The sequence below is a fragment of the Trichogramma pretiosum genome, unplaced genomic scaffold (genome assembly GCF_000599845.2).
Source record: "Trichogramma pretiosum strain Unisexual culture from Peru unplaced genomic scaffold, Tpre_2.0 scaffold27, whole genome shotgun sequence".
NCBI lineage: Eukaryota > Metazoa > Arthropoda > Insecta > Hymenoptera > Trichogrammatidae > Trichogramma > Trichogramma pretiosum.
The window spans coordinates 216,433-244,138 of record NW_019641694.1 but is presented as its reverse complement, the minus strand read 5'-3'; the positions used below and the strand labels follow the sequence as shown (position 1 = coordinate 244,138).

General features: G+C 40.6%; 2 protein-coding genes across 18 annotated transcripts in view; both read right to left on the bottom strand.

Moving 5' to 3' along the window:
* The window catches only part of LOC106660588 (maternal protein pumilio), a 62,878-nt gene extending 51,990 nt beyond the window's left edge, over positions 1-10,888 (bottom strand). The window contains exons 1-6 of one of the 8 annotated variants that reach the window (XM_023462001.1): positions 10,781-10,885; positions 10,095-10,651; positions 9,552-9,771; positions 8,875-9,072; positions 8,538-8,666; positions 8,347-8,454 (exon numbers count right to left, since the gene is read on the bottom strand). In XM_023462001.1, the coding sequence (XP_023317769.1) occupies positions 8,347-8,454; positions 8,538-8,666; positions 8,875-9,072; positions 9,552-9,650 (534 nt within the window). In that variant the 5' untranslated portion in view covers positions 9,651-9,771; positions 10,095-10,651; positions 10,781-10,885. Of the gene's footprint in view, positions 1-5,225; positions 7,179-8,346; positions 8,455-8,537; positions 8,667-8,874; positions 9,073-9,551; positions 9,772-9,857 lie in introns of those variants that run through there. The other 7 variants (XM_014383637.2, XM_014383639.2, XM_014383641.2 and 4 more) reach the window with 7 other exon arrangements.
* A 1,766-nt stretch (positions 10,889-12,654) lies between these two features.
* LOC106648055 (transcription factor E2F3) lies at positions 12,655-26,521 on the bottom strand. 10 transcript variants are annotated; one of them, XM_023461924.1, is made up of 8 exons: positions 26,045-26,521; positions 24,105-24,426; positions 16,896-17,222; positions 16,629-16,795; positions 16,204-16,544; positions 15,844-16,117; positions 15,106-15,772; positions 12,655-14,356 (listed from the first exon to the last, which is right to left on the bottom strand). In XM_023461924.1, exons 3-8 carry the CDS (start codon positions 16,975-16,977, stop codon positions 14,229-14,231), a joined length of 1,659 nt encoding a protein of 552 aa, XP_023317692.1. In that variant the 5' UTR covers positions 16,978-17,222; positions 24,105-24,426; positions 26,045-26,521; the 3' UTR covers positions 12,655-14,228. The 10 variants fall into 10 exon arrangements, with proteins under 10 accessions (XP_023317692.1, XP_023317691.1, XP_023317701.1 ...); XM_023461923.1 differs by having other exon boundaries at positions 26,055-26,521; XM_023461933.1 differs by having other exon boundaries at positions 16,911-17,222; positions 26,055-26,521.
* Positions 26,522-27,706: the final 1,185 nt, after the last annotated feature.

The following is a 27,706-nucleotide window of genomic DNA, read 5'->3' as shown; positions in this document are numbered from 1 at the left end:
AAGATTAAAAGAGAGTTAGAAAAAAGAGGCTGAATTCACCGATTGAAAAAACGACTAAGTGAGCCCGGTAACGATTGGGCATCATTGGACAACGTAGTTTGATTGTATAGAGGACAGTCGAGAAAGGGAGTGCAGGGAGTTTTAGTGGACGCACATGCGGTAATTCAATTTGACGCAGAGCCGCTGTTGCTTTCAAGAGTGAATCAATAAATGAAAGATTTCGCACACACTTACATAATTATGTAAACATGTAGAGCTTTGAACTTGAGTAATAGTTCTAAAAACTTTTGCAAATTAAATGTAAGTATTAAGTAGTTTAAAGAAACTTTCGCTTAACTTGTAATAATAGAAAAATTAACGAGGGCGAATATTTATCAGTTACTAAGCAAAGTACAGCAAAACAAGCTAGAAAAAAGTAAATGTATGTTTGTGCCAAATAAGATCGATACGCAATGAAGTTTGATATTTTATTTCTCCGCAAAGAGAGCCACTCTCTGCGCATTGCAGATTATGCTGGAAATAAACCAAACCATCGAGGACGACCGTTTGATCTTTAGATAAATGATAGCTATTTAGGCGCGGACAACAAAGTGAATTCAAAAATTTAATTTGGACAAATGTAGACATTTTTGTTGTATAACTTTTTTTCAACTAAAATAATTGTGTTAGGAATTGAGAATATGACCCAATTTATGCTTCGTACTCCAGTGATGTGACCTGAAGCGGTCAATGAACTTTTCCGACTGTAAGTCAAGTTTTTTCTAATATTTATTTTTAATGAATTGATTATTATTAAAAATGAATTGATAGTTTCAAAAGGTTCATCGCATCACTCAAAACTTCACTCGCCAAGTACGAATTTTTGACACAATAAAAAAATACGATTCAATAAATAAATAAGTAAATAAATAAAATCTAGGGCGTTAAAAAAACTGACACTTATAAACATTTTCGTAGTATGATCCTACGGGTAATCATTTATGCAGACGCTAAGCTATCGACATTGACAAATTGCTGACCGTGAAGTATGTCTCTTATTCGCAAATACACAAAAAAAATTATCATTGCAAAAATGGTTCAAATTATTCTCATAAGCTAAGTATAACGCGTGTGACCAATCTTGAACACAATAATTAACAAAAAAACTAAACAAAAATTGAAGTCTCTCTCAAATGAATGACTAACCATTATCCAAACTTGTACATCCGTCAGGTTTTAATGAAAACAAAAGGGATCAGCTCATGCTTTACGATATGCTTTAAACTAAGCAGAATATTCAATATACGAAATGGTATTATATTATTATCGTTATCATCGATAGAAATCTCAGCTCATGCGTCACATATCACAGCTAGTCTCGTTAAAAAGAGAAAGAGAGAGTAGTTCAATCGCAATGCATTCAAGTATACAACATATCAGAAAGAGTCGCGCACAGGCTTTGTGCTTTGGCTGATAGATTGATTTAATGGAATCAAAGGCTTCAAACCTCTGGACTATGTTCTCTCCCTTCTCGATTTTTCTTCGAGCTTTTATATCATAGTAACAACGCGAATGTACGCGTGCGTACGTATTGCATATAAGACTAACTTTATTGCTGCTGTTCATTAATTTAAATAATAGCTTTCCTAAAAAGCTCAACCTATATACGCTTTACTGTTTAATTCGAATAATTTCGATGTCCCTTCAAGAGAGGTTTACTTTTTCATTTTAGATTTTGAATAATTATACAAGTCGCACAAAACTATTTACTACATACGCGCGTGGACGAGCATCATTGTGTAATTTGATGAAAATCCAATTAAGAGAGAAGCAATTTTCCGAGACTCCTTCTGACACTTGTAATATATAATATCAACGCATGTGCGAATGTGGGTTTTTGGAATAAATTTTCATTAAAATCAATAAAATCATTTTATTATGAGTAACGTTACACGTACACAAAAACATACATACGAGACAAATACATTACTAAACTGCTGAGTAAACCATTCGATTCAGCAAATGAGTTTAATAAAATAATTAGTCTAAATGTTGAAATAGACTTGCAAGGACTTTGTGAATTAACGATAAATAATTAAAACTCTGGAGCTCGGAATGGCATATGAGTTGCATAATGAGAATCTCCTTGCGATGGTTCATCCTCCTTCATCGAATGCTGTGTACTGCCGATATTTGCATCCCAAACGAATGATAAAAGCAATAATTTACGATTTCGCACACCTACTAATATTGCATTAGACGATGAAATTAATATCAAAAAATAGCTTAAACAAGAAGAGGAGCGAGCGACTAAAGTGCACGTAAATATATTATAATTGATTTAGGATTCAAACTATTTAGTTGATCTTGTGTAGTTTGAAGATGAATATATGCGAGAAAATAAATATATCGTGAGAAAAATGTATAGTTATAAACAATAAGATTAATCCGATTTATGTTTGATAAATTTTTGTGACGACATGACGATTCCTCAGCGCCTATGTATACACATAAGTACTACTATACTCTCTTTGTATCAGGAGTCACACTCTCCTCTGTTATTATCCTTTGCGTTAGCGTGATGAGATAACAAGAAACATGATACTCTGAAGTAACGACGCGCCTAACGTCGCCGAAGATGAAATACAAGATTATTTGTGCAAGTGTTCGATTTCCTATTAATATTTCGCGATAGACGCAGCTTAGAAAAAAATAGCGACCCAAAAAGAGAAAGAAATCTTTTAGTAAGATAGATCAAAAGTAGATGCAAAAAGAGCACAAGGCTCCAGGAAAGATATAATGTGTTACAAACGCTACAGACAGCGTGTCTTTTTCCGGTCGTATGATAAAGATCTTGTACTCTCTCTCTCTCTCTCTCTCTCTCTCTCTCTCTCTCTATCTTCGATGAGTGCGAGAATAAGAAAAATGTATACAAAGCCACGATGATCCAAGCAGTTATTCGTAGCTTTTACACATAGGTAGCAGTCGAGAAGATGTAGAGAACAGTTAAATGTTTATCTTTGGCAGCTACTGCTATAGTCATGTTCAATACTCAAGATTTGGGAAAGGAGTGCGCGGCGACTGGGTCAGTTTTTTGATTTATAATTCTGTACAAAGCAGAGCAGTAGATAGAAATGACCGACTTTTATCTTTTCTCTTTAGCCGATTTCATTAGTATACGAGTATTCACACTTTTCTCTTTCGGCTTATTATGTCAAGACTACCTCACGAATCGGAAAGACCAAGCCCACACTTTCGTTAGTTAAATGTACATACGAAGTGAGTCCATCTCATTTATATACTTAAAAAATTTGAACCTAAACAAAGGTTTTAATTGGCAATAAATTTGTTCATATCGAGCATTTAAGTATCGTCTAAGACGAAAATGTAACATTGCTTCTTCGCGCGCCTGCTCGCGAGCCATGCGATTATGGCCGCGCATACGACGCTGAAATTGTACGCGAGCTAAGAAACCATAAAATGTATCATTATAAACAAAAGGTCATTAAAGCCACGCACTGTATCACCCGAAACGCGAATTCGTACCAGCTATGTACATAATTATAATCATGAGAGTAAATATGAATCGGTTTTGGTCGTTCAAGGTAAAATATTATCGAATTTTTGTACGCACTAGGCTCAAATACAAAAAAAGTCTTGATGAGTGGGTTCAACGTTATTCAGAGAAAAGTACCACCAATCCACACCATGACCAGACTTCTCTAATAATAACAATTTTTTTCCCAAAACGTCCAACATAGGATTTCCGTAGGAGAATGAGAAAACGAAAAACGTTTTCCTAAAACAAGAAAATCACTACACGCGCGCTTTTTAGGTAAACGTTCATCTTCCTATAGACAAAATCATTACTTTCCAATTATTGATTACATTTACTTGGCAAGCAACAACATTTCGTGACGTTACAGATGATGTACACTTGAATAAAATAATCCACCTTAGTAAATGACAAGCAATCGAATCGCCGAGAAGTGTAGCAGCAGATTATTCATATGGATACGTTGGTACAATGGGCGAGTCGTGCTTTAAATTATTCATAAAAAAGTTATTGGCTAATTTTTTTCATAGCTCACGCGCATTGTTGACATACACGCAAGCTCGCACGCATATTCGCACGACTCTTTCTCTCGGTTTCTCAAGCAACTTTAAATATAAAATCAAATCTCACGCCATTTTGGCAGTGGCTCACCACCGAATCTAACGCCTGATAAATGCGTGAATATGTGCATGTATATAGAAACATACAACTCGGATATTTTTAGCTTGAATATTCACGCATCGCGCGCGCGCGTGAGATAGAGAGTATAAGAAAATTCCCTGCGCGACGTGTGTATGTGTGAATGTGAGTGTGCATGCGTTCCTTTTCCACGACTTTATTGTGCTCGTTCCGAGACTTTTCGAGCAATTTTAATGACGCATAAAAATAAAACTTACCGACCAAAATCAGTATTATACACGGAGAAAAAAAATTGCGTTAAAACTGGAAAGCTAAATACAGAACGGTACTTGTATATATATTTAAAAACTTTGCATGATCTATAATGGCAACGACACATGAGTTTCGTAATCGCGAGTTCGATAAGCCTCATAATGAATATTTATCGTGTGCACAATCGTACTTGTACACATTAGAGTACACGACGAGTTCGTTTGTTGTGGGTACAAATAATAACAAAAAGTAACCTTTTCTTACGTAAGAAGGATATCTTAAACGAAGGATATAAATAATTTTGTGATCCTGAGGATGAAAAGTTTTGACTATTGAATTTCAAACATTAATAAAATGCTTTGAAATAATTTCAGAGATTCAGGATACAAATGAGTCGTGCCCCCAGCAAAGTTTTGTTATTTTCTAACGAAACATTTTAGTGTATAAAAAAACAATATTGGTTTTACAGGAGTTTTTTTATGTCTCGATATCGCTTAAGCTTCGCAAAAATATTGTGACAATTTTTTAATACATATGTGATACGTTGTCATTAAACCAGTTCAATAATTAACATTAATATGAGAATACATAATTAAGAAATTCAAGGACAACCGTATGCAGCATTCATATGTAGCATAAACAAACGAATCTGTAATGTCTACAATTTGAGGTTAGATCCAAACTGTAAGTGTTCGCTGGCACAGGGATATATACATATTTATACGTTGGAAAGATAAGCTCGAGTGTGAGTGTGTGTGTGTGTGTGTGTATGTCTAACGTGTGGCAATGCAGACTTTACCATGTCAGCTCCCAGGTCTTTCATGTCACAGTAGAGAAACAAATCCCCCGGCGGCTTCATCCAGCCGCCTGTGTAACTGTCCACCGTCTCCAATGCTCTGTCCAGCCGCGTCACCTCCTCGAAATTCAGCCTCGTAAGGGCCGCTGCCTCGCCGCGAGCCGTAGTCGTAGTCGTAGCACGACTGTCACTGACAGTCGTAATGACAACAACAACAACAACAACAACAGAGGCTGTTTTTGATACTCCTCGACGAGTCGAGCGAGAACTAGCTACTGCTTATCTGATTGCAGTGTTCGCGAGATGTGTTAGAAGCACTGCCACTACCGAAAGCCGCAGTAGCGTCTACCGGCTGAGCTGCTGTTATAAACTTCGACTATGCGTGCAGCACACTTGGCTGCTGTTCCTTTTTTTCTTCTGTATGATTTCTGTATCAACACACACTTTGCAAAACACCGATAAAGCACTGCTGTCGATGCTGTTGTATACTGCTATAGGATGCGCACTACTGCCACCCTCGCAACGACAGCGACGACGACGACGACGACACAGCACAGCACCAACGCCGCCACCCTCGATGGACAGCACACTGTATTATTATCAATAGACTTTTATAAGTGTGCGCTCTCACTCATAGGCTTTTACCTATAAGCAGATATATCAACACAATCGAAGAGATTTCATAAAAACAACACACTTTTCTAGGCTTTTTCTTTTGACGTAAAAAACTTGCACTTCGATCGGAAGATCGATAAGACAGCTACTGTCAACGCGTGTGGCACACAACTGCACTAGAGTATATGTGTGAGCGAGTGTGTGTACATGCGAGTTAATGCTCGGCCAGTACAACTCAGCTTCGCCGAGTCACCGAATTACCAAATGCTCTCTTCTGTTTTCGAAAAATAATCATTGGATTTCGGTCGTTCTAGAAAGAGAGCAAATATATGGCAAGGGAGAGAAGAGGGGGCTCTTACGCCTTGAACAACAGCAGCAGCCGGCACTGTGCACGATTACATACACAGCTTTATGACGAGTGCGTGTGTGTGTGTTCTGACTGTCGCTATTGTGTACACCGCTGCGATATGGATTAGGCAAGGAGTTTCGTCGCCTCGTCCTGCAATGCTAATCCGACTTGATCGATACCGACTGCGCGGACGATGATGCAGCTATACAAAGAAGCGAAGCTCCGTCTTTTGCACTTGCCGACTATCTGCAGAGCCAGCTTTTCTGCCTCTCTCGCTCTATACGTATGTGTGCGTTTCAACGACACAGTTGCACAAACTACACTTGGTTTGCGCGCGCACACAATTACAGCGTAGTTGTATATTTACATAGGTGCACGGAGCAGCCGTCGACACAAGACACTCACGCACAAATGGACACTGCTTGTCAGGTCGTCGGGCGATGGCGATGCTCAACTTTTTGCCACTGAGAGCTGCACAATTACTGCATAAGCACGAGGCACTGTCAAGATTTTCCTTCGGCCAGTCGCGCGCTCTACAGCTCTTCGACTTCTCTGTACTTGTCTTGTGTGTGGACGTGGGCCGGGCGGTCGGTCGCACTATGCTGCTGTGCTGCTGCTGCCTCAGCGCAAATGTGCGCTAAACGTCTATCTGTCTCTCTCTCTCTGTTTCTCTTTCTATACCTATATAGCTACGCACTTGCTTGTGCGCGCTGCCTTTTCGGATGACGACGACGGCGACTACGATGATGCATCAACCGCGCGAGCCTACAACCGTTGATTCCACTTTCGATTCGACACAACAACACAACGACACAGTCCTCGCACTCGTTCGATCAACCCAGCATCAACGCACACCAACGCACTGCACTCGTTACTTTTCACAAATCCAAATCAACTTTTATGCGAGTTATTCCGTCGACTTGTGATTAATGACAAATCGCGCAGAGAAAAGTCAGACTAGAAGACTAGCTGCTGTGCGCGTGGCGGCTAGCGAGTCTCTGCCTTGCTTATATGTCTGCGTTGCTGGGATAGCTCGTAGCAGCAGCCGCGGCCACAATATATATGTTTTGTATATACGTATACATGTGTATGTGTGGGTAAGTTTATGCGTGTGCGGCAAATCGCAGGCATACAAACGCATGCGAAAATGAGCGAAACAAAGAACGACGCGTCGATCACAGCGCCATCCCGGCACCGAGCGACTGCGACCATCCGCCACTTTGGCACGAATGCGCCTCTCTGTGCACGATACATCTATACCTGTAATGATGATGCACCCGGTAGCAGCAGCAGCGGGTGGGTGCTTTACATCCAGCTATATGCGCCTATACATGCACTCACCTTTCTGCACTATGCCTTACGTATGACTTACGAAAGCCAACTATACTCTCGTCATTTCGTTTGATATACATGTCATCCGTTTGGCAGAATGGCTTTTGGCTTGGAACAACGTCTTACAGCCCATGATAATAGGGACGATGTTTTCCGAACAATTAATACCGATTTGGAAACGCAACTGATGTTAATATCAACTTTAGTTGATCATCTTAATGTACAGCTAACTTGTTTGTTTACCATTGCTAACCTATTATACTTTAAAGATCTGATAACATCCATTTATTCTATTGTATCTAAGTTTATTTTTATACTATATAGCTAATATTCATCCCATTCTTAAGTTTTTAGAGGGATTAATATTGATTGATAAAAAAAATAAAGACAAATGATATTATACAATTAAATAGTAATTAACAAATTATTAAGTTAGGCTAATGATGTTCTTTATCCTAATCTCCAATGTGATTTTCAAATTTAAATTAAATAAAAATTGGTTGATTTGAACTTTGGAATACAATATGTATTGCATAATTTTAATATAATTAATGTCAATTCTTAAATATGGGTTATATTTAGAGTGTTTGAGATGTTGAATTTTGATTGATCCACTATCTGTCTTAACCTCATCAACTGGATATTTAAAACTTGAATAGTTAAAGAAATAATTATCTTGTAGTAAAATGAGTATCTTGTTTGATTAAAAATAAAATTGTTCACTCATTATATTTCAGTGCATTTCTAATACTGATTTTGTTCCTAGTTATTAAATGCATCATATGCTACTCATCTAACTATTATGAGTTATAAATTTTTATTACTCACTTGACCATTACTGTACTGCTGATGTTGATGAAATAAGGCTAGTTGTTGTTGTTGAGCAGTTATTTGGCTGTTCAAATAAACCATATGTTCAGCACCTGGTGTACCACTCTAAATTGTACATAAAATATATGTTATTTTTGAAGAATATATAACCTTTATTTTGTAATACAACATTTATTATAATAACTTACTTTTAATTGCATAGGATGTATTTCATAAGGCATATGTACATTATTCATAGGTTGAATATTAAGTTGAGGTTGTTGATTTTGTTGAGGGACACCCATTTTATTTACTGAATATTTCCATTTCTCTTGATTCTGAAAAAAATAAAATGAGTTGTGAGAAATTTTATTTCTTTAGATTTCATTACTTTACAAAACTATGATCGCATTAAGATTCAATTTAGTAAAATTTAATTGTAAACTAGATAGAAGATTAAATTAAACAAAAAGAACATTTCATCAAAATATAAGCAGTAAAAGATCAATAACAAAAAATTAATAAAATTGTATGATGATAACTTACATTATCTACAATTCCTTCATCGGCTAATGCCCATGCCCGTGGAGTTTGCTTATTTTGGAAAGCCTGTACACCAAATTCATCTGCTGTTCTTTGAAAAACGTATCCCACCATACCATCATCCTGAACTCTATTTATTTGACCAGGAGGTAAGCGAAGAGCATCGCCGCCTGCCATAACCTGAGGACAGTTTTCGTTATCCTGAAAAAATAGCAATAAAAATTTGTTACAGCAATTCAATTTGTAAAAGTGTACAAGATATTAAAGACTCAAGCAAGTTGGATGTATAAATTTCAATCTCTTAAAGAAAAGGTACAATCAAGTCACAAATACTTTCAAGAAATCTAATTAGTAATAATTTTTTATGTTTTTTATCAGTAAATTTAGGGAAAATTAATGACAATATTTAAAAAAAAATGAGATAGTCATTAGTTGAATTCATAAAACTTTTGCATGAATTATTATATTACTCATACATGCAAACTCAGCATTATCGTATATAATACACACGCATACACGGACATGCACGCACTCACACAGTCTCTCTCTTTCTCACGTCTACATGCATCCAACTAGCCACACTTACGCACCTACACACACTCTCACAAACGCATAAAGTCAAACATTAAATATCCAAAATTGAGGATCAAGTTTTCAATAAAAATGCTGCAACTACTTACTGATGGCAAGTGACCGTTTCCTTGCTGGAGCTGGAGCTGCATCGGGTTTGGGGCCGGTTCGCCTGCCCCGGCGCTACCCGCGCCATGCAGCCACTTCATCCCGGCACAGCGTCCTCGTAGCCTTGACTAATTGCAGTCTTAATGTATTGTTGTTGAGGAAATTTATTGCACACACGTATTTACAGCTATGTTATAGCCAACACTCGGGCGACGGAGTCAGCTAACGAATAAAAAAATGTCGGGATTCAGTAAGTAACTTTGCTTGTCTTTTTACAGTTGTTTGACGTTAAAACGAGCAACACTCACTGTGCGAATGTGCTTATGCACGAATAAATAGGTGTACGAGGTGTGTGCGTATTGAAGGAGCAGAAAGATTGGGAAAAAAAGAAAGAGACAAAGAATGAGAAAGAGAGATGAAAAGAAAGTGTAAGAGAAAGAGAGAGAGAGAGAATTGATGAAAGGCAGAAAAAGCAAGGAGGGTACTTAGGTTATGATACAACCTCCTCTTAAACGAGGGGGTTTGTCGCGGCAGTTGAATCTCACTTTTTGGAGTCGCCGTTTACTTTTGGAGTCTCGAATCAGGCACACTGCGTCTGCGGCTTCCGTCTCTTGGTTGCAGCTCCTTCAGCTTCGATATTAACTATAGTACACCTATGTACAAGAGCGCACCGAGTTTGCAACTGCAAAGAGCCCAAGCTCACTCACACACGCACGAAATGACGTCGCCAACACAGCCAACTGCCTATATATGTGTGCTGTACTCGTTTATGTATATAGTCACACTGTACTGCTCGTTGGATTTTGCTACTGGTATAAGTCCAATGCAGCACACACACGCATACGCGCGCACTCGCGCACACACACCGACACGTACACACACACAGTCACAAGAGCAAGTCAAGTGCACGTACAGACGAACAAAAACGTCGCGTTTGCTGTAAACCGGCCGACAAATGTATATATAAATATATATACGCAGGGTGGTATGTGCTTGCGGATAGCGAGTATATATGTTGTTGCAGCCGGGGTTGTGGGTGATGCTGCTCGCGACTGCGCCAACGCTCGACAAAAAGGGCCGTAGAGTTGCAGAGCGCCACTACCTATATATATCCTTTATACATATAATATATATGTATACAAGTATATAGCTATACACGTGTGTGTGTATATGTATATATTATATACATAGATATAGTTATATATATAAATGGTAAGGGATTCGTATGTACACTACTATACACTATACAGAATTTATGTCTATGTACACGACTTGGTTATATATACAAAATGTATAAATTTCGCAGCGTTAGGTGCGCACGCGACTGACGCGGATCAAAGTTGAAAAAGTACGTGCGAGCGGAAAAACGACTTCGTAGTCCGCCGAATGGTAATTCCGAACGCGCCGGTACTTAGCGCCACGTAGCGACATCGAACGACCCAAAACTAAACTTCTCCTTTGAATGAACGCGCCTCGAGCCGACATATAAAAAACATTGCTGTATTTTTGTATCGATCGATCAATTCGTTGGTGCAGTAGATTTTAGGAGTTTATTACATGGGATTCGAGCAACCGATTATTGTCTTTTTTTGAGCCAAATGATCAAATAAATTGGATTGGTAAATAAACTATGAATGAAATTGGTGGACATGAGTTTCATGAGTAATTTAATAAACACATAGTCGAATGTATCTCGTTACACAAGATTATATTTAATATCATCTGCATACTCTGACATTCTTAACTTTTATGTTTCATTGTTTTTTTCTTTTTTTATTACTTTATATACAGAACTACACAGAGTCCACGTATTTTCTAAAAAGATTCATTGCAAAAGCTCTAGCTCACTTCTAAGAGCTGAAACACTCGTATTTTCTTTTGTGTGCGTGGGAAAATCGACGTGTTTTTTACGTTATACATTACTATTTTATAAATTGTAAAAAAATCCCACGGGTGCACACATAAAATTGTAACAAAATTCATCTTACATACTTTTCATCTCTCGTCCATTGTGCACACCATGACAATACATTCGTATGATACAATTGATTTTTTTCGCTCAGTTCACAAATTTTTCTAATTTTATTTTTTAATTACTCTTCGTTCTGATGAATTCTATCATGATGGACATACAACATATTTCACAAATTTGGATTGACTGACCAAATTATAACAAAGTGTAAGCAATGAAACACTAACTTTGATTGAAACTCAGTAAACTTTCGTTAAACTTTTTATTTTTAGCATTTTTGTTGCCCCAGATTATAAATTTGAAGTACAGTTTTTTAAATCCGACAATTGATATTTTTTTTATTTTTTGAGTAAAAAATTAAGATTCTTTGTATAAAATATAAGAAAATAGTGCTGGGCGGAAATGACGCAATCCGTCCTCGTGCTGTGCATTACATTGGCATTTTTTTATTTTTTCATTGTTAAAAAAACAATTGAACTTGTTTAAATTTTATTCTGTACTCTTAGTTCATTGACTATATAAATCAAATTAAACAACGAATATGTCGATGTAGCTCAATACTCCAACATCGTAATAGTTTAATATAAACTTTTGATTATTATTTTTACTAACAAAATAAGATAAAAACATCAAATAAAGCTATGATCTTTAGATATGAACGTAGTTTATTGTAGAAAATTCAGCGTGAAACGGAGAAAAATAAATTTGAGAATAATATTTATCAATAGAGACTACAAGAATTAAGTTATTCACGTGGAATTTCATACTTCTAATTTATACGAGTACAAACTTTTTTGAAGGCTTGTGACCACTTCATAATAATATACATGAGAAATGAAACTCATCTCGATTGTCATTTTAATTTTCTTTTCTATAATGAACACAAATATTTATCTTTACTAAAGAACTTTGTCGAAGTATAGCATTTGATGGTCAATGGTGAGTACCTTCATTTCGGTGTGCAGATATACCGTACTATTCTTTTATAATAATTAAATCGTATTAACTAACATACTTCCGTTTTTTGCGATTAAATCATAATCATCATTATATTTTTATGATAATAATAGTTTTAATTATGTGATAATTATAATGTTGAGAATTAAAAATAATTAATGCTTTGATACAGTTGATATAATTGTGATAAGCGTATACTGTTTAAAGTTAAACAGTGTCGCCTTTTTATTCTTCGTTCGTACCGTTACGTCCTTACAATATTACATACGAAAGTATACAAAGTATTTACAATTGCAGAGATGTATGATCTTAATAATGTAGGCACTATGGCTTGGACATACACTAACTGGTATATTAGATATACATCCTCGAGGGTTTTCCAAGGAAAATTAGATCAATTGATTGATAGTGATAACGCTTAAATATATAAGTGTAAGAATCTTTTTAGAATCGATAAAAATATGTCCTGGGCTAAAACATTGTTTATGCTATGTATAAATTACACGCGTTTTTATATTTAATAAATAAATATTATCAAAACAGCGTTTAAAAGGTATTATATAGTTAAAGAATTTGTTTTATTCTTTCTTTTGAAAAATTCTTTTTCCTTAGAAGACCCCTTGGTTACAAAGTGGTGACATTGTTTCTTGAATAAATCTTGGAAAATCTATACAAGTATCATATGTGATTAATGTGACAACGTAATGATTAAGATCTTTGTTCTTTGATCAGTTACCTCGTAAATTTCGATGTACTGAGTGCTTTTTTTTAAAATGCACACCGTAATATAAAAGTATCACTGAAGTAAAATTCAGTCTATAGTATATTGAGGTACTATAAAGTTTGTTACATATCAAGTTTTATATGCTATGTAAGCAAGGTACATAGGTACAAAACCAACCACGAAAAGTAATTATACAAAAATCTATTTTAAGACTAAGATTCAACAGATTGATTCGAATTTTATAAATCAATCTCTTCAATACACACGCATTCGTCTAAAATCATTCACACACGCAGTTATTCGACTTTACATGTTCACGCATTAAATAAAGAAAATACGATCGATCACCTTTAAGAATATATTTACCATGCAACGTGTAAGATTTACTTACTGAAATTGCAATGTCTTAGATCCAGAAAAAATTTTACGCGTGAGAAAAACATTAAACAAAGAAGGAATATATTACAGTGTCAGATCTAAGACGTTTTGCGTACTTCTTCATTTACGCGAGAAAATAATAATATAGTACATATATAATATATATAATCTAGAAACGAATATATTCAGCAGTCTCGCTACAGCATTTATACACAATGCTGGTACATTTTTTCAGCACGTGAGCGACTTTAAATCGCTCTATTATACACAAATCTAAATTGCACGGAAAAACCCTTGACGTGAGTTTGAAGGCTTTGAATAGTTCGCTAATTGATCATCTTATTAATTGATTATTCAATATTGCGAGCTGAAGTCACCTGAAACTGGTCATTTATACTGCCGTTTTTTTTCGTGATATGTGTACTCTATTCTGACGTAGATAAAAATTATTTAGAACAGAGCCCAGAGTGCGGTGTTGAATCTAGGGAATAATTTTTATCGATATCGACTTTCAAAAAGCCTCAGACAGGTACTGATAAGTACAATGTTGTGTATCAGTGAAGGGTAAATGGCATACCCTTGCCCGCGTCAACGCAACTCAAAAAATAAATCGATGCAAATCATACATTCGCAATATTAATTAATTAATTAAAATAAATCAAAGAGATCTGTTAGGCCTTCTCCAGTGCCCAGGGTAAATGAATAATCCGATTCAGACAGAGGTGGTTCCAGCGCCAGTAGAGGATCCCCAAAGTGGAAGTCCATAATACCCATATCTGAAATAAATGAAATAAATATGTATCACTCATGTAGATATTTACCTGTAAAATTATTCAACTAAAAAAAGGTTTTCAACGTTTGAAGATACGAACCTGTGCCTAACTAGAACTCTGCCTGTGATGTGAATAGATTAAACAACACAAGTCACAGTCAGAGCCCCGTCAGGTACCGGCTACAATTTTTCAGATACTTGCTTGAATTTTGAAATATTTTTTCAAAAGTAATATATAAATCATTTTCATACCAGCGGCCCGAAAGTGACTACTTTCCTGCCGCTGCGCAAAGCGGGAAGAGTGATTTTCGGGCCACTGGGTATGAAAAATAGTATACAGGCCTATGCCGCGAAAAAAGAAAGCCCCAGAGCACGTGTTTATCGGCCTCGGCTTCGCCTTGGCCACTAATTACACGTACTCTGGGACTTTTCTATTTTTCGCGGCCTAGGACAGTGATATACTATTTATGGAATTTTATCCTAGCTGACTATTATTATTGTTTAATTTCAAACGAACCAAAGCAATGATTAGAATATTTCTAAATGAAATTAATATTAAATTGTACAGAGTACAGTTTTGAATATTATTATGCTGACATTAAACCCACACGAAAATACAGAGATGATCATCAAACTGCTGTCTAGTCTCGTAAGAATAACGCGAAATCCGTTGAAAAAAGTTCAAAAAGAGGGATTTATCTGTATCAGTCATTATTCAATTTTTTTTATATTCATATGCATGTATATATATACCTGATGACATATGCTGATCTTCCGGCGGCATTTGTAATTTATTACCCATAAAGGTGAAATCGTCAGACTCGCAGAGAAGTGCATCCCTCATACCAGCTGAGGTGAGGGCCGAAAGCATCATTTGATCTGTCATGTTGCAACTTTCTGTCACCGAATTATTGGAGAGAGATTCGACTTTTATGGCGGGGACATTGGACACCAAAAATTCTTGAGGAAGCGATGCCATTTCGTTGACATGTCTCGTAACAACTGAAGTCTGTACTGAAGGTGCTGTCGCTGTTGGCGTTTGCGGCAAAGACATCGACGCAGCTAATTGCTGTTGCTGTCGTTGGTGTTGTGATTGTTGTTGTCGCTGTTGATGCAGAAGTTGTTGCTGTTGTTGGTGTTGTCGTTGTTGCTGCTGCTGCTGTTGCTGTTGCTGTTGTTGTTGCTGCTGCTGCTGTTGCTGTTGCTGTTGCTGTAGCTGTTGCTGCTGCTGTAATTGTTGCTGCTGCTGTTGAGGATCTGGTACAACTTCAATAGCGTTCATTACCGATGTAGATGCAGCAACCGAAGCCGTAGAAGACGTTGAAGCTGCCGTTGCTTGGGCTTTTATAGGTGCTGGTGTGTCTTCGGCACACAAGAACACTTCAATTTCTTCGGTTGTCGAACGCATGTGTATTTGAAGCTGAAAGCATAAAATGATCGTTATTTAATAAAGTTGTTAGGGAGAAAACTTTTAAATCAAGAGTAAATTACTTTTGGCTGTCCATAATTATTAATCGGTTGAGGAACGTGAAGAGTTGCATCGGGTGGGGCTTTAACAGCCATAATTGACTGATCTTTGTAAGCAACCACTGCGCGCAAATCTTGGTACGTCACGTAGGCGTAGGTTTTGTCGCTTGTGACATCGTTCAAATCTGACTGCGCTCCAGTTATCAGCCTGTCGAGCAGATTCTCTTTCGCTTCCAAATCCGCTAGCTCTTTCCTCAGAGTGATAATGTTGCTTTGATTGCTTGGAAGACTAGTGCCTCTGCAAAGATTAGGCAGAAAATCATCAAGTTTTGCACAACGAAGTTACAAATTACTTCATTTTATTCATTAGTAAGTTCAACCTACTTCCACTGTATATTGTTTTTACTCTTTTTTTCGAGTATACCGATGCCTTCAAGTACGTTCGTAATATCGTAAATGCGTCGTTTTTGAACCTCTAGCTTTTCCGAAGCTACGTTTAAATCGACAACACCATCGTTGCTTTCTTCGACTAAATTGATAAATTTTTTTGTAAGCAAACTAAGGGAGGTATCATAACGCGTCCTCTCGACAGTTTTGCTTTTGGTAGGTGTGTGGGCACCATTGTTGGTAATAGAACCCGAGCGTTTACGCTTGACTCGAGGAGCTTTGAAGGTAGACTGGCTTGGGCCCATTTCCAAATTCAGTCTTCTTTTGACTGCCGATATCTGCAACGGCGACGTGCATCGTGTACGTGAGTTAGAAGAAAATTTCAAAGGGTCGCATCATGATCGTTTGGGGATCATCCTTACCTCGGCACGCGGTGTCTGTGGAGCTGGTCGCTTGTTAATTTGATAACAAGGCGTCTGTCCATATTGGTGATCCTGTAAATGAGGACTGGGCGTCTCCTCGGCCACTTTTTGGGCCTGCATTTCATCGAAAATGGTAATGCCATCCATATCGATGAACTCTGGCTTGACTGTAGAAAAGAAGGAAATAACATTAGTCGAAGGGTCGGAAAATGAAAGGAGTGCGAAAAACAGAGCTGCGTGCTAGCCTTGGTTGTTCCAAGCACTTACTCAATTTTGTCTCACCCATGTCAGGCGTTACCGGCCTGTTGATATCCTCGACGAGCATTATTTGCCTCTTAACACGTGGCATTGCGACGGAGAGGAGCAAGACGGCGACGGAGACGACGACTACAGCGAATATGCACTGGCGTGTACTTTTGCTCGTAAATAAGCCTCGCACTCTTTCTCTCTTTCTGGTAGTATATATTTATCGCTTTTCTGCAGTGCTGCTGAGCCGTTGGCTTGGCGTTGCTGCTACTATTGTGTATCTGCTCTCGGCCTCTTCTTGCGAGTCTTCTCGTGTCGCTATTCCTGCGTAGCGCAATGTGCGAGCGTCTGCAAAAAAAGAAAATAAAAGCGATCATGCTTTAAAGCTGTTGTATAACTTTGATAGACGTACATGTATACATGCATGCTCTCTCTCTCTTTTGCTCGTACTCTAAATATCTATATAACTATATCTATACCTCTATCGCTCGCACTCACTTACTCGGGCGTAATTTCTGCCTGCAAGTACAAGCTTATAATTATCATTTCCTAAAAGTGCAAAATTCCCACGGGGAAGTCCTACAATATGAGAGAGAGAGAGAGAGAGAGAGAGAGAGAGTAAACGAGCTGAGAATCACATCCTGGTGCATATAATGCGTTTATGTATGTGTGTATATATATGGCGTAGAGAAGGTTGAATATCTCGAGTGCACGATTAGCAAAAGAGAGAAAGAGAGGAGGGAAGTATTTTCGCGGGGACCCCCGAGAAAGAAAAATAAACCAAATGAAAAAAAAATTGAAGAAGAGCGAGAGCGAGAGAGAGCGAGAGAGAGAGAGAGAAATGTTGATGATGGCGTCGAAGAGAAGTAAGGGCGTGAGTAGATCACATATAAAATTCGCAGCAGCCACACATACATGCATAAAGGACTTTTGGGCGCATTCCGGAGGGAAGAGAGAAAGAAAAGATCTTTCTGGCAAGCTAACTCTTGCTCTCTCTTTCTCTCTTGTGCTTTCTTTAATTCTCATCTCTCCTTTCGCCCGAGCCTGTACGTGTGTTCTCGCTTACACTTTCGTATGTGCACGCACACACGCGCGTACACATACACACACACACATACACCAGGCACGTGTAGGTATAGAAACAGACGGAAGGATTCCTTGTAGCATGCTCTATGCGCGGTGGGCATATAACCGGGTCCCTCTATAACATCCACTGAACCACGCAGAAAGAGAGAAAGAGAGAGAGAGAGAGAGAAAGAGCAGCAGTACAACACAGTGCGCGTACCCATGGACATAGGTCTCCCTTCTCTTCATTTTTGCCAACACACAAATTCCCCGTGCTGTTCTGCTGCTGCTGCTTCTTTCCGTCCTTGTCTAAAGTTACCGGTTTCTCTCGCTCTTTCTTTCGCAAAAAGTCTTTCTCTTTCTTTCTCGCACTAGACATACACGTACAAACACATGTACAGCACATATATTGAGATTCCTTGCAGTGAGCGAGTAGCGTTCGGGTGTGTGTGCGTGTATATGCGCGCGCGAAAGAGAGAGAAAGAGAGAGAGAAAGAAGCCAAAGGCTCGAACGCTTAAAAAAAATGGCATGTATATGATATATTGAGTGAGAGGGAAAGAGAAGCGAGCCCGATGACGATAACGACACGATGTACGTACACATGCTGCGGATGGTATAAAATACAAGACGGAAGTGTTAACTACGCGAAGATAGATTTGTTTTGTGTTCTCCACTATGCTCTCGGCTCGCTCTTCTTATCGATGTCAAATTCAGATATTTTTATAAAATAGTTTACCCTTCTATCGAGTTTTAAAAAGTTCAACCGGACAAGAAATTGGTAGTAACAATTTGCCAAAAGACTAAGAGTAGAAAATCGTGTGCATAATTCCGCGTAAACAAAAATTATAAGAACATAAAAATCGTACAAGGTTGACCGGGTATTTAGTAAGCTGTATTTAGTAAGACAGAGAGCACATACATCTGGCCCGCGACAACAAGCGCAACCGAACGACGACTGACGAGAGCGAATGGCAGGAGCTGCCTCGAGTGTATGTGAAATTGATAAGACAAGCTCACCGCACTAATACGCGCAAGAGTCGCACAACCCGCGAGTTTGTATGCTAGTATTTATGTGTCGATGAATCCCATTGTCATTCACTTCAAATGACAAAAGTTTTCCTCGCTCGAGTCGCTGCTGCTGCTGCTACTGATTATGAATAAATAAATAAATACTTGCATGACTTATTTTGTTTAGGACTTTTCTCTCTCGCACGTGAGTGTGTGTATTTGCGGGACAAATTCGCGCGAATACTCACATTGAAAGTTGTATATCCTTTGACTAGAAAAGTCACAAACTATAAGCTGTCATTTGTTTATGTATGAATGAACGAGACAAGTTTTATATGCCCGCATATCTATTGGGCATATTTTCGCTCGAGCACTTAAAACTAACGCATCGTGCGAGGCCATCTTCTTGGCTGGAATTCGATAAAAAGTTTCTAGCGATTCAATAAAACGCGATATATTATTAACACGTCGCGAAAATTGTGCGCCTGGTACGTTGAGAAATTTACGCGTGGTGTGGTCTATTTCATAACGGTTACGAGGTGTAATGTAGCGCGTTAAAAACAGCTACACGAGTCGCTCATCTTCTTCGCAATCGATTTGACAAAAATTCGAAGGTGAGTTGACAGGAAATTACTAGCTAATTCGGCCACGCGCCCAACAGAATCTCGCGCATGCACACGCTATTACAGCGGAGTAGCGATGCGCCTCACTTTTCTTGTACCCCGTGTCGTAAGTACATAGCTTGTACTTTAATTCTGCACCAGCGAGAAAAAGTGAACATGGCGAGATAGGGCCTCAGCCCAAACGCTAACTATTGTTATCGTTACAGCGTGTCTTTAATACAAACGAAGCGTCCCTTCTACGCTATGTTCACGTTTTCTCTCTAGTAGAGAATCTGAGTACAATACGTCTCGTCGGTGCACATCGGCCGCTAGGATAGTAGTTAGTTCGCGCGACAGACAGATAACTGCGTGCCGTACCGCGGCCAGACGAACATAGCTCACTCACACGCACTTATATATAGAGCGTCCCCTCAGAATCGGGGCGAAACTCGAACTTCGAGTTTCTCATCCCTTGGAAGAAGAAGGGGAGAAGGCGACGAGTGCAGTGGCGGTAGGGCCAGCTGCGAAGGATCGGCCCAAGACAGCGACGGCGCGAGCGTCTACGGAGCGTCGAGGGGTCATGACCCGAGCGCGCCTGCCTACAATATTTGATAATGCGCTCCCGTTTTTAGATAATAATAGAGAAAGGGAGAGGGAGAGAGAAGCCAGGTGAATGCGAAAGAATGCAACAACACGCGCGTATCATGCCCGTAGAAAGCCTTTATTATTTATTTCTTTCTTTCGAAAACATTTGAATACGCTCGGAGATTTTTCGGCCTTTATAATAGCAGTACATTATATTAATGAATGCTCCCCGTCGCGGCCGTGGAGTCATTAGTTCGGTCGGCTGCAAAGCTAAATTTCTTGCAAGCGAGTAAAGTTTTTCGACACTTTAAAGGCAATAATACAATGTTTCGTCGACGACGCAACATTGGTGTCGTCGTTCGTCGACCAAGCCGAAGAATTCAAAGAAAAAAAAGTAAGAAAAAATGGTCGAATCGCTGCAGTGTTGCGCATACAGCCCGCGCGACACGCGACCAATAAGTACACCCATGAAGGGGTTGAAGAAATGTTTCAGGGTCTTAAAGAATAATCGATTCCCTGCTGCTACTGCTGCAGCTGCGTAAACGAGGCACTAGCGGCTCCCATGCGACGGTTCATTTTCTGCAATTGCAATTGGCGCGTTGAGGTCCTATTGTTACATACGATTCGAGCGAGTTTCTTTCTTCCTTTCTTTCTCTCTTTCTCTCTCTCTCAGTGCCAAATCTCAGATTGCTTTTTCGACTTTAGTAAGTTTACTTTTGCCTTCATTTGAACTCGTTTAAACAGCTCGTGTGCGTAAGATTATTTTAATTGGACTGCGCTACGGTTTTTTTTCATTCTTTGCCGGGAAGGGACGAAAGTAGCCTATCCGAGAGACTTCACAGCAAGTTTATCTATTACGCAAATTATTCAAGATTTTTCGAGAAAAATGAGAATGCCGAGTATATGTTAGAAATGAAAATCATCGGGGAGCACATACTCATAGGCCGTGCACGTTGATACAACAGAGAAAGCTGGCGGAGAAGAACGGGACGTTGTGAGCGTACACATAACACAAAAGGTCATGGATAATCATAACAATTGTCGGAGAGAAAAAGATTTGCTTCTCTCCCTTGCCTATATACATACCCTATCGCGAAACTAATTCACCTGGCCGTATAGACGTTGAACACATGCATGCACACGCAGGTCAAAGGGATACATATACACATGCATGGAGCGGGATAGAAAGAGAGAGAGAGAGAGTTCGCGGACAACAAAGGAAGCAAGAAAAAGAGAGCGAGACAGTCTAAACGATGTGGTAAATTTTTTTCGTGAAAATATCGATCGACTGCGACGGAGAGAACCATCATAGCAGAAAGCTCTCACGTGCAAATACGTGCGTACAAGTGTGTATGTGCGATACGTGTACTTGGTCGCACAAAATCCGAATACGCCAAGGGAAGCGAGTACGAGCGACCCCGACTCGAATGTGTGTAGGTATACCTACGGCACAAGCTGTGACGCTTACGCATACGCACAGGCACCGGAAATCCCATTCGTCCGTTCGATGCGCTTTACGACTTTGCACACATCGCGCAAGTATAGCGGCCAGAATTCCACATAACAACACAGTTTGCGAAGATAAACAACAAGCTCTATACGCGTCATTTTTCCGAAGCAGCCGAAACGTTGTGATTTTCTAGGCAAAGTGTGTCCACGTGCCCGAGAAATGCAGCTTGCCGGGAACTAAGCGCGAGAGTGTTCATCCTCCGGGGAGAAAACTCTAGGAAGAAAGTCGACGAAATTTTTCGGAAAAAATAAATCAGTTCTCCTTCTCGCTCACTCTCTCTCTTTCTTTCTCCGTATAGTATATCAGTGCTTTAACGAGTAGCAACGCGCGGTGTCAATTCCTTGAGTGATGGTATACGCAGATGCGCGCCCCACGACGACGACGACTGTGACCTATACGTTGTTATTATCATAGGCTATTGTTCAGAGTAGAACGAGGCTACATTGAACTCACCCTGAGCAGCTAGACTAGATTTGCATGAGTTGTCTATTTCACTTCGAGACTGCTCGATCGCTTGGGCTATTGCGGAGTTGAGATTAAATACCTTGTTGGTTTGCTCGCGCGACTATTCATGTCTTCATATATTACATGGTCCACTCATCGTTATTATCGAGTAGCACGGCCCGATATTATTATATAGAAATAGAAAAAAAAACTTTCCAAAAAAAGCTTATAAATACAAAGAAAGCCGTTTTCGAGCGCTTTAATGGCAACAGTCGGCACGCACAGAGCAGCCGTCCCACTTTCAAATGTTCATCATAATCGTGTGAAAAAACATGCGTGTATGAGTAATATTATAGTTGGGTCAGAAGCGCCGCGCACGTACATAGAAGTCGCGCGACCAGCCTATTGCCAAATTTCCGATTGTCTATTGTGGCTCGCGTAATGCTCGGCTTTGACATTTCTAGAGGGACGCGGCTCACGGCGTATCGTCGAGTATCGTCGACCGGCCTCGCGCAGCAGCACATAGGCCAATTAAATTTTCGTCTATCCGAAGCTTTTCGCCTTATATCGCTGACCATACCCGAGAGTATACTCTTCTTACTACCTGTAATCTACCGAATCAATTCATCCGCATTTATTATTCGTAAATCTTTTGCAAGAGAGCTTGAGAGAGGGAGAGGGAGAAAGAAAAGAATCACGAGGCAAAAAAAAAGAATCGCGAAAGAATCTCATCTTTCCATTGTGCCTAACACAGAGCCGCGCGAACCTGTACTGTGTGCGGGAGAGAGAAAAGGATCTTCTTTGCCGGTTCACTTTTCGAGATGCCAAGTTCAGCGGCGGCCGCAGCAGCTACAGCTCTCAATGCGAAGCACGAGAGAAAGAGAGAAATTCGCGACACACACACAGACGTTAAAAAGAGATAAGCTCTTTTGGGCAAAGCAGTGGGTATATATATATATGTAAATACACGTAGGTATGGATGTGCGAGGCTCGAAAGTGCACTTTTGGCCGTGACGAGCCGACGAGAATAAGCGAATGCAAAAATGTCGCACGCACAAGAGAGCAAAATTGACAAATCCAAGCGAAGCTTCCCAGCTGATTACGAGTCCAGCAACGAGCCGGGCTCACGGGCTCTCATAGCACAGCCATCTACCGGCATTAGTATACTTGCAGGCTATGCACACCATTCAATGCTTTCACGCACACAACTCGACGCAGGATCACTAGAATAATCGGTCACTTTGTTGGGATAGAGGCATAGAACACAGCACTTGACACATGCAGTAGCATAACAACACAATTTACTCACACAGACACAAAGTCGATTTTTAACTAGAGAGAGGAAAATGCAGCGAAGCACGGGAAAACAGCAGCGACTGGCAGCGACAGGCAGCGACGCCGGGAGAACACGATGGCAGGCAGCGACGACACTTTGCCTAAAAAGTAGCAGCCGTAGCGTCAGCCAGAATCGATCCTAAAACTCGAGCAAGCCAAGCAGCAGAGCAAGCAGCAGAGCAGAGGCAGCGAGCCAGGGAGCTGCCTATTAAACTGCGATATAATACTCCGAAGCTGCTCTTGGGCGCCACTCGAGTCGGCCGCGAAACGAGAAACGTGCCTGTATACAACTATACGGCCATGCCAGAGACAAAGATAGAGAGTAGCGGAGCGAGAGCGAGATAGAGAGGGCGAATCATGCGGATCCAAGCAGAGCAAAAGAAACAGAGAAGCTCGATGCTATGCCTCTTCGCGCGGATGATGTAGAAGAGTGTACTGCTGTAATCCGCTGTATAAAAGGCCCCCGTGCTTTTATTTGTCTAAAAAAACAAAGACGGATCTCCATGTGGGAGTGATAAGACGTAATCGTGAAAGGCCTGAGATAGAAAATCCTCGTATGTAGATTTCGTGTTGCATGTATGTGTAGCGGTAGAGGCCGACTGAACTAACTATGCCTACATAATACATGTGTGCTTTGGCATGCATGTGTAGCTGTGAGCGTGTATACATACAAAACTTACCTCACAGTCGCGCTAACAGTCTCTCTTTTCTGCCTCGCTCTCGTTCGATCGTACTATGCGTCGTACGATATTTGCCAGGCGAAGAGGTACGAAGTTAGAGACGTCGAGCTGGCTCGGAGATGGGATGGCCCTCGGGCCGTACAGTAACGAAGCGGAGGCAAAGTCGGGGCTAAACCGCTGCTGCCGCGTCGAGCAGCGAAAGTGCTCGCCTGCCTTGTAGCTGGGCCCGAGGAAGTGGCGAGAAGCCGTTGCTGCTGCTTCCAGCGCCGGCTGTCCTCTCCATCTTTCGATTCCGCGACGTCGATTGCGAATTGTCTTGTGGCTGCAGAGGAGCACACGAATGCAAAATCGTTAGAGCATCGCACCGATGGAGGAGGGCCTCATTACGTTAGGTATATGAAATACAATAGACGAACGTATGCGAGCGAGAGAGGTAGAGAACAGCGCGAACGAGGCCCGGCCGAGTTACGGGTCTAGCACACGCGAATACGAGCTGAGAGAGCGACCGAGCGTCTGCCTCTGCTCGGAGTTGCTCGCAGCCGTCCTCGTCGTCTCGTCGGGTCGGCCGACTGTATTTTAGCAGCACAAGTATGGACACGGCCGCGAGCACGTCGCACAGAATCGAGCAAGCGAGTCGCAGAGAGAGACTATGGTAGGCACCAGCCGGTATATATGAAAGGTCTCGCTCTCTCTCTCTCTGCTCTATACATGCATGCACATTATATACATTGGCGTATCGCACATACACAGACGCAGATGCCGTGCGGCGGACGGATATATATTATATACATGTACGTTAACGCACACACACACACACATACATGCGATTCAACACAAACACGCGTGACTCGGGAGAACTACTATATGGCCAGACGCACACAGAGTAGCAGTCAGTATGTATCAGCAGCGTCGCGAGGAGCACGTAGAACCGTCGTCGGCTTTTGCGCTGCGATAATCAAGCCATCTGGTGGCAAGATGTTCGAGACTGCGTTCTGCGCGCCAAAAACGCAGCGCTCGTAATTCCCGCTTTATGCGGCGCATTCGCGTGACCGAGAGCCACTCTGTGCTCTGCAATGCGCGTATATGTATACGCCAACCAACCAGCCATAAGCTATACTAATTCTCTCTGTCTCTCTCTATATGCGTCTGTGTGTATATGCCCGTGTGTAAAAGTGCCGTTTAGCCTGACTGTTCCTTCTTTTTTTTTTATTAACTTTTCGCGTCATTTCGGATGAATTCTGTAAAGAATGACTACGGTGCTAATTCTAAGCTCGATCGTAAACACCGACCGAATGTTTCACCTTTTCCAGGTAAACAATATCGTAGCACAATTACTCGCGTTCCGCATCGATAGAGGCTGCCTTGCCATGGCTCGTGTAATAGCAAAGAATCACCGTTAAATAAGTAAACAAACAACAAACGACGTACGATTGTCCCTTTAAATTTTGCTTCGTCGGTCAATCGAATTTCCCTACGACAAACTCGGATAAACTTATATGGTATGTATAGCGATCTCGCGACGCGATCGAGGCAAGAAAAAACCGTTTCGAGCCGAGAATACGACGAGGCGATGATACGATTCTACGCTTATATTACGTCGTCGACGATGAATAAAGTAGCTCTGGCAGCTGCATTACACATAAGCGCGTCGCGTTTACACAGCCACATATGTGTATAGCTGTCCGCGTACCGTACACTCTCTACGAGTGTGCGTATATGTGTGCGTACGTCCGACTGTGTTGTGCAGAACGAACCAGCAAAGGAGCGAGCGAGAGAGAGAAAGAAACACTCGAGCGGTGGAGATAATAAAGGTAGTATGTGTCTGTGTCTGTGTGTATGTGCATGTTATGTGCGCGAATGTATGCGAGTTTTGTTCTATATAAGTGGCGCGTCCACAAGCGCACGCATATATATATATACACACCGAGATCCACACTCACACGCACTCACTTTTCTTCTTCTGTTTCCTTGGATTTCAAGAAACTCCTGTACTGCTACTGCTAGTTGCTCCTTCTCGACCAATATCTGCGAGGAATACACTTACACAGGCAGAGCCGCAACTCTTCTACTCGTTCTTGTTTTTTTTTCCTTTTTTCCTTCTAAAAAAGGCAATGCAGGTGCAACGACGAGCTGCGAGTTTTTCCTCCTATGCAGGCGCGCTTAGCGGCGTTGCGTACGTACGTATACGCGCGGAGGCGTGGATAAATGCTGCTGCTTCTTATGAATATATGACTTACATATAAAACTACGTAAACACGCGTATCGTGACTCCGTATACGTTATTTTTAATTTCACATGTACACTGGAAATACTCGAGGGAAAACGCGTGTCTGTATGTGTATATAACGCGAAAGTTGGTAAAGATGCAATGCGCGCCAGGACGTATGTTGTTATTAAAACGCGAGCACATACGTCCGCTACGGTGATAGCTTTTCAACTAAAGGAGAAAGAGCTAAACAGCCCCGGCTGCTGCTACTTTGGCTTGACGCCGCGGCCGCTTGCTCGCTAAAACGCACACATATACACACGTACACGCGCGAGTTCTGCCAGCAACACATACATTTATATACATGTAGGTAGTGTATGTGGTACTTACCCACACACACTCGCATGGGTTCGCGCATAAAAGAGGAAGAGAGAGAGAGAGACCCTTCGGCCTGCTGCTGCACCGGTGTTTGTGCGTAATGTGTGTGGTAGTTTGCACATTTTATATACACATGCAGCAATGTAGCATATTACATGTACGCGGCCCAAGCTACGGAAAAAATATCCTGTATACCTTTTGCTACATGCCTTCGCTTTTTTCTAAGGGAGAGGGAGAAACGAGAGAACTACGCGACGCCCTGTGTAGCTTTTGACAAAATGAAACACACGCAGAGCGAGAGAGGAGAGTGAGCTACAACGAGCGGGGGTGACGATGGCGAAAGATCTGATGTGTTTTTTTTTCTGAAATTTTAGACCCTTACGTTGCTTCGAGTTCCTGCTTTTTGTTTATTTTCTTCTTCGTTTTTTATTCACTTTCTCATTTTGTCTCTTTTTTGCAACCCACCGAGATGTGTCATTTCGGTAACTTTTATGCTTTATTGCTATTTTATCGAGCATAAAAATATAATTTACAGCTGGCATTGACAGTTGTACAGGAAAAATATAGCGCACATGTTTACAATATGCGTTGAAAAATTCATCGTTTAACAAACAAGCGCTGAATGATATCGGCGCGCAAATTTCGTACGTTCACTAATTTTACTTGGTATTCAATAAAAGTACAATATAAAAATAAAGTGTATATTTAGACGCAGAATAGACCCGCATATTAACACGTTGATCGACCTGTCGCGTGTGTGCATGTGCACCCATAAATACATTGTATATCACTCGCGTGCGCAACGTTTTCTCTCCTACTTTGCGTTCGTACAAATGCGCCCTGCATGTGTGTGCATTATAATACAATTCTTAAAGCGAAAAATCGCAAAATGACTCGGCGTCGATGCTCCTATCGTGTAAAAACGTTCATTGGCCAAAGGAGATCGATTATAAAGGCGTCTGAGGCGCCGATACGAGTAACTAGGCTCGTTGGGCTTTTTCGATCGTTCGTACTTGCA

Coding starts and splice junctions, on each gene's coding strand:
- LOC106648055 (XM_023461924.1), bottom strand. CDS start 16,977: ATGCCACGTGTTAAGAGGCAAATAATGCTCGTCGAGGATATCAACAGG. Junction 15,773..15,843: donor ATAATTATGGACAGCCAAAA/GTAATTTACTCT, acceptor TTATGCTTTCAG/CTTCAAATACACATGCGTTC. Junction 14,357..15,105: donor AGATCAGCATATGTCATCAG/GTATATATATAC, acceptor CATTTATTTCAG/ATATGGGTATTATGGACTTC.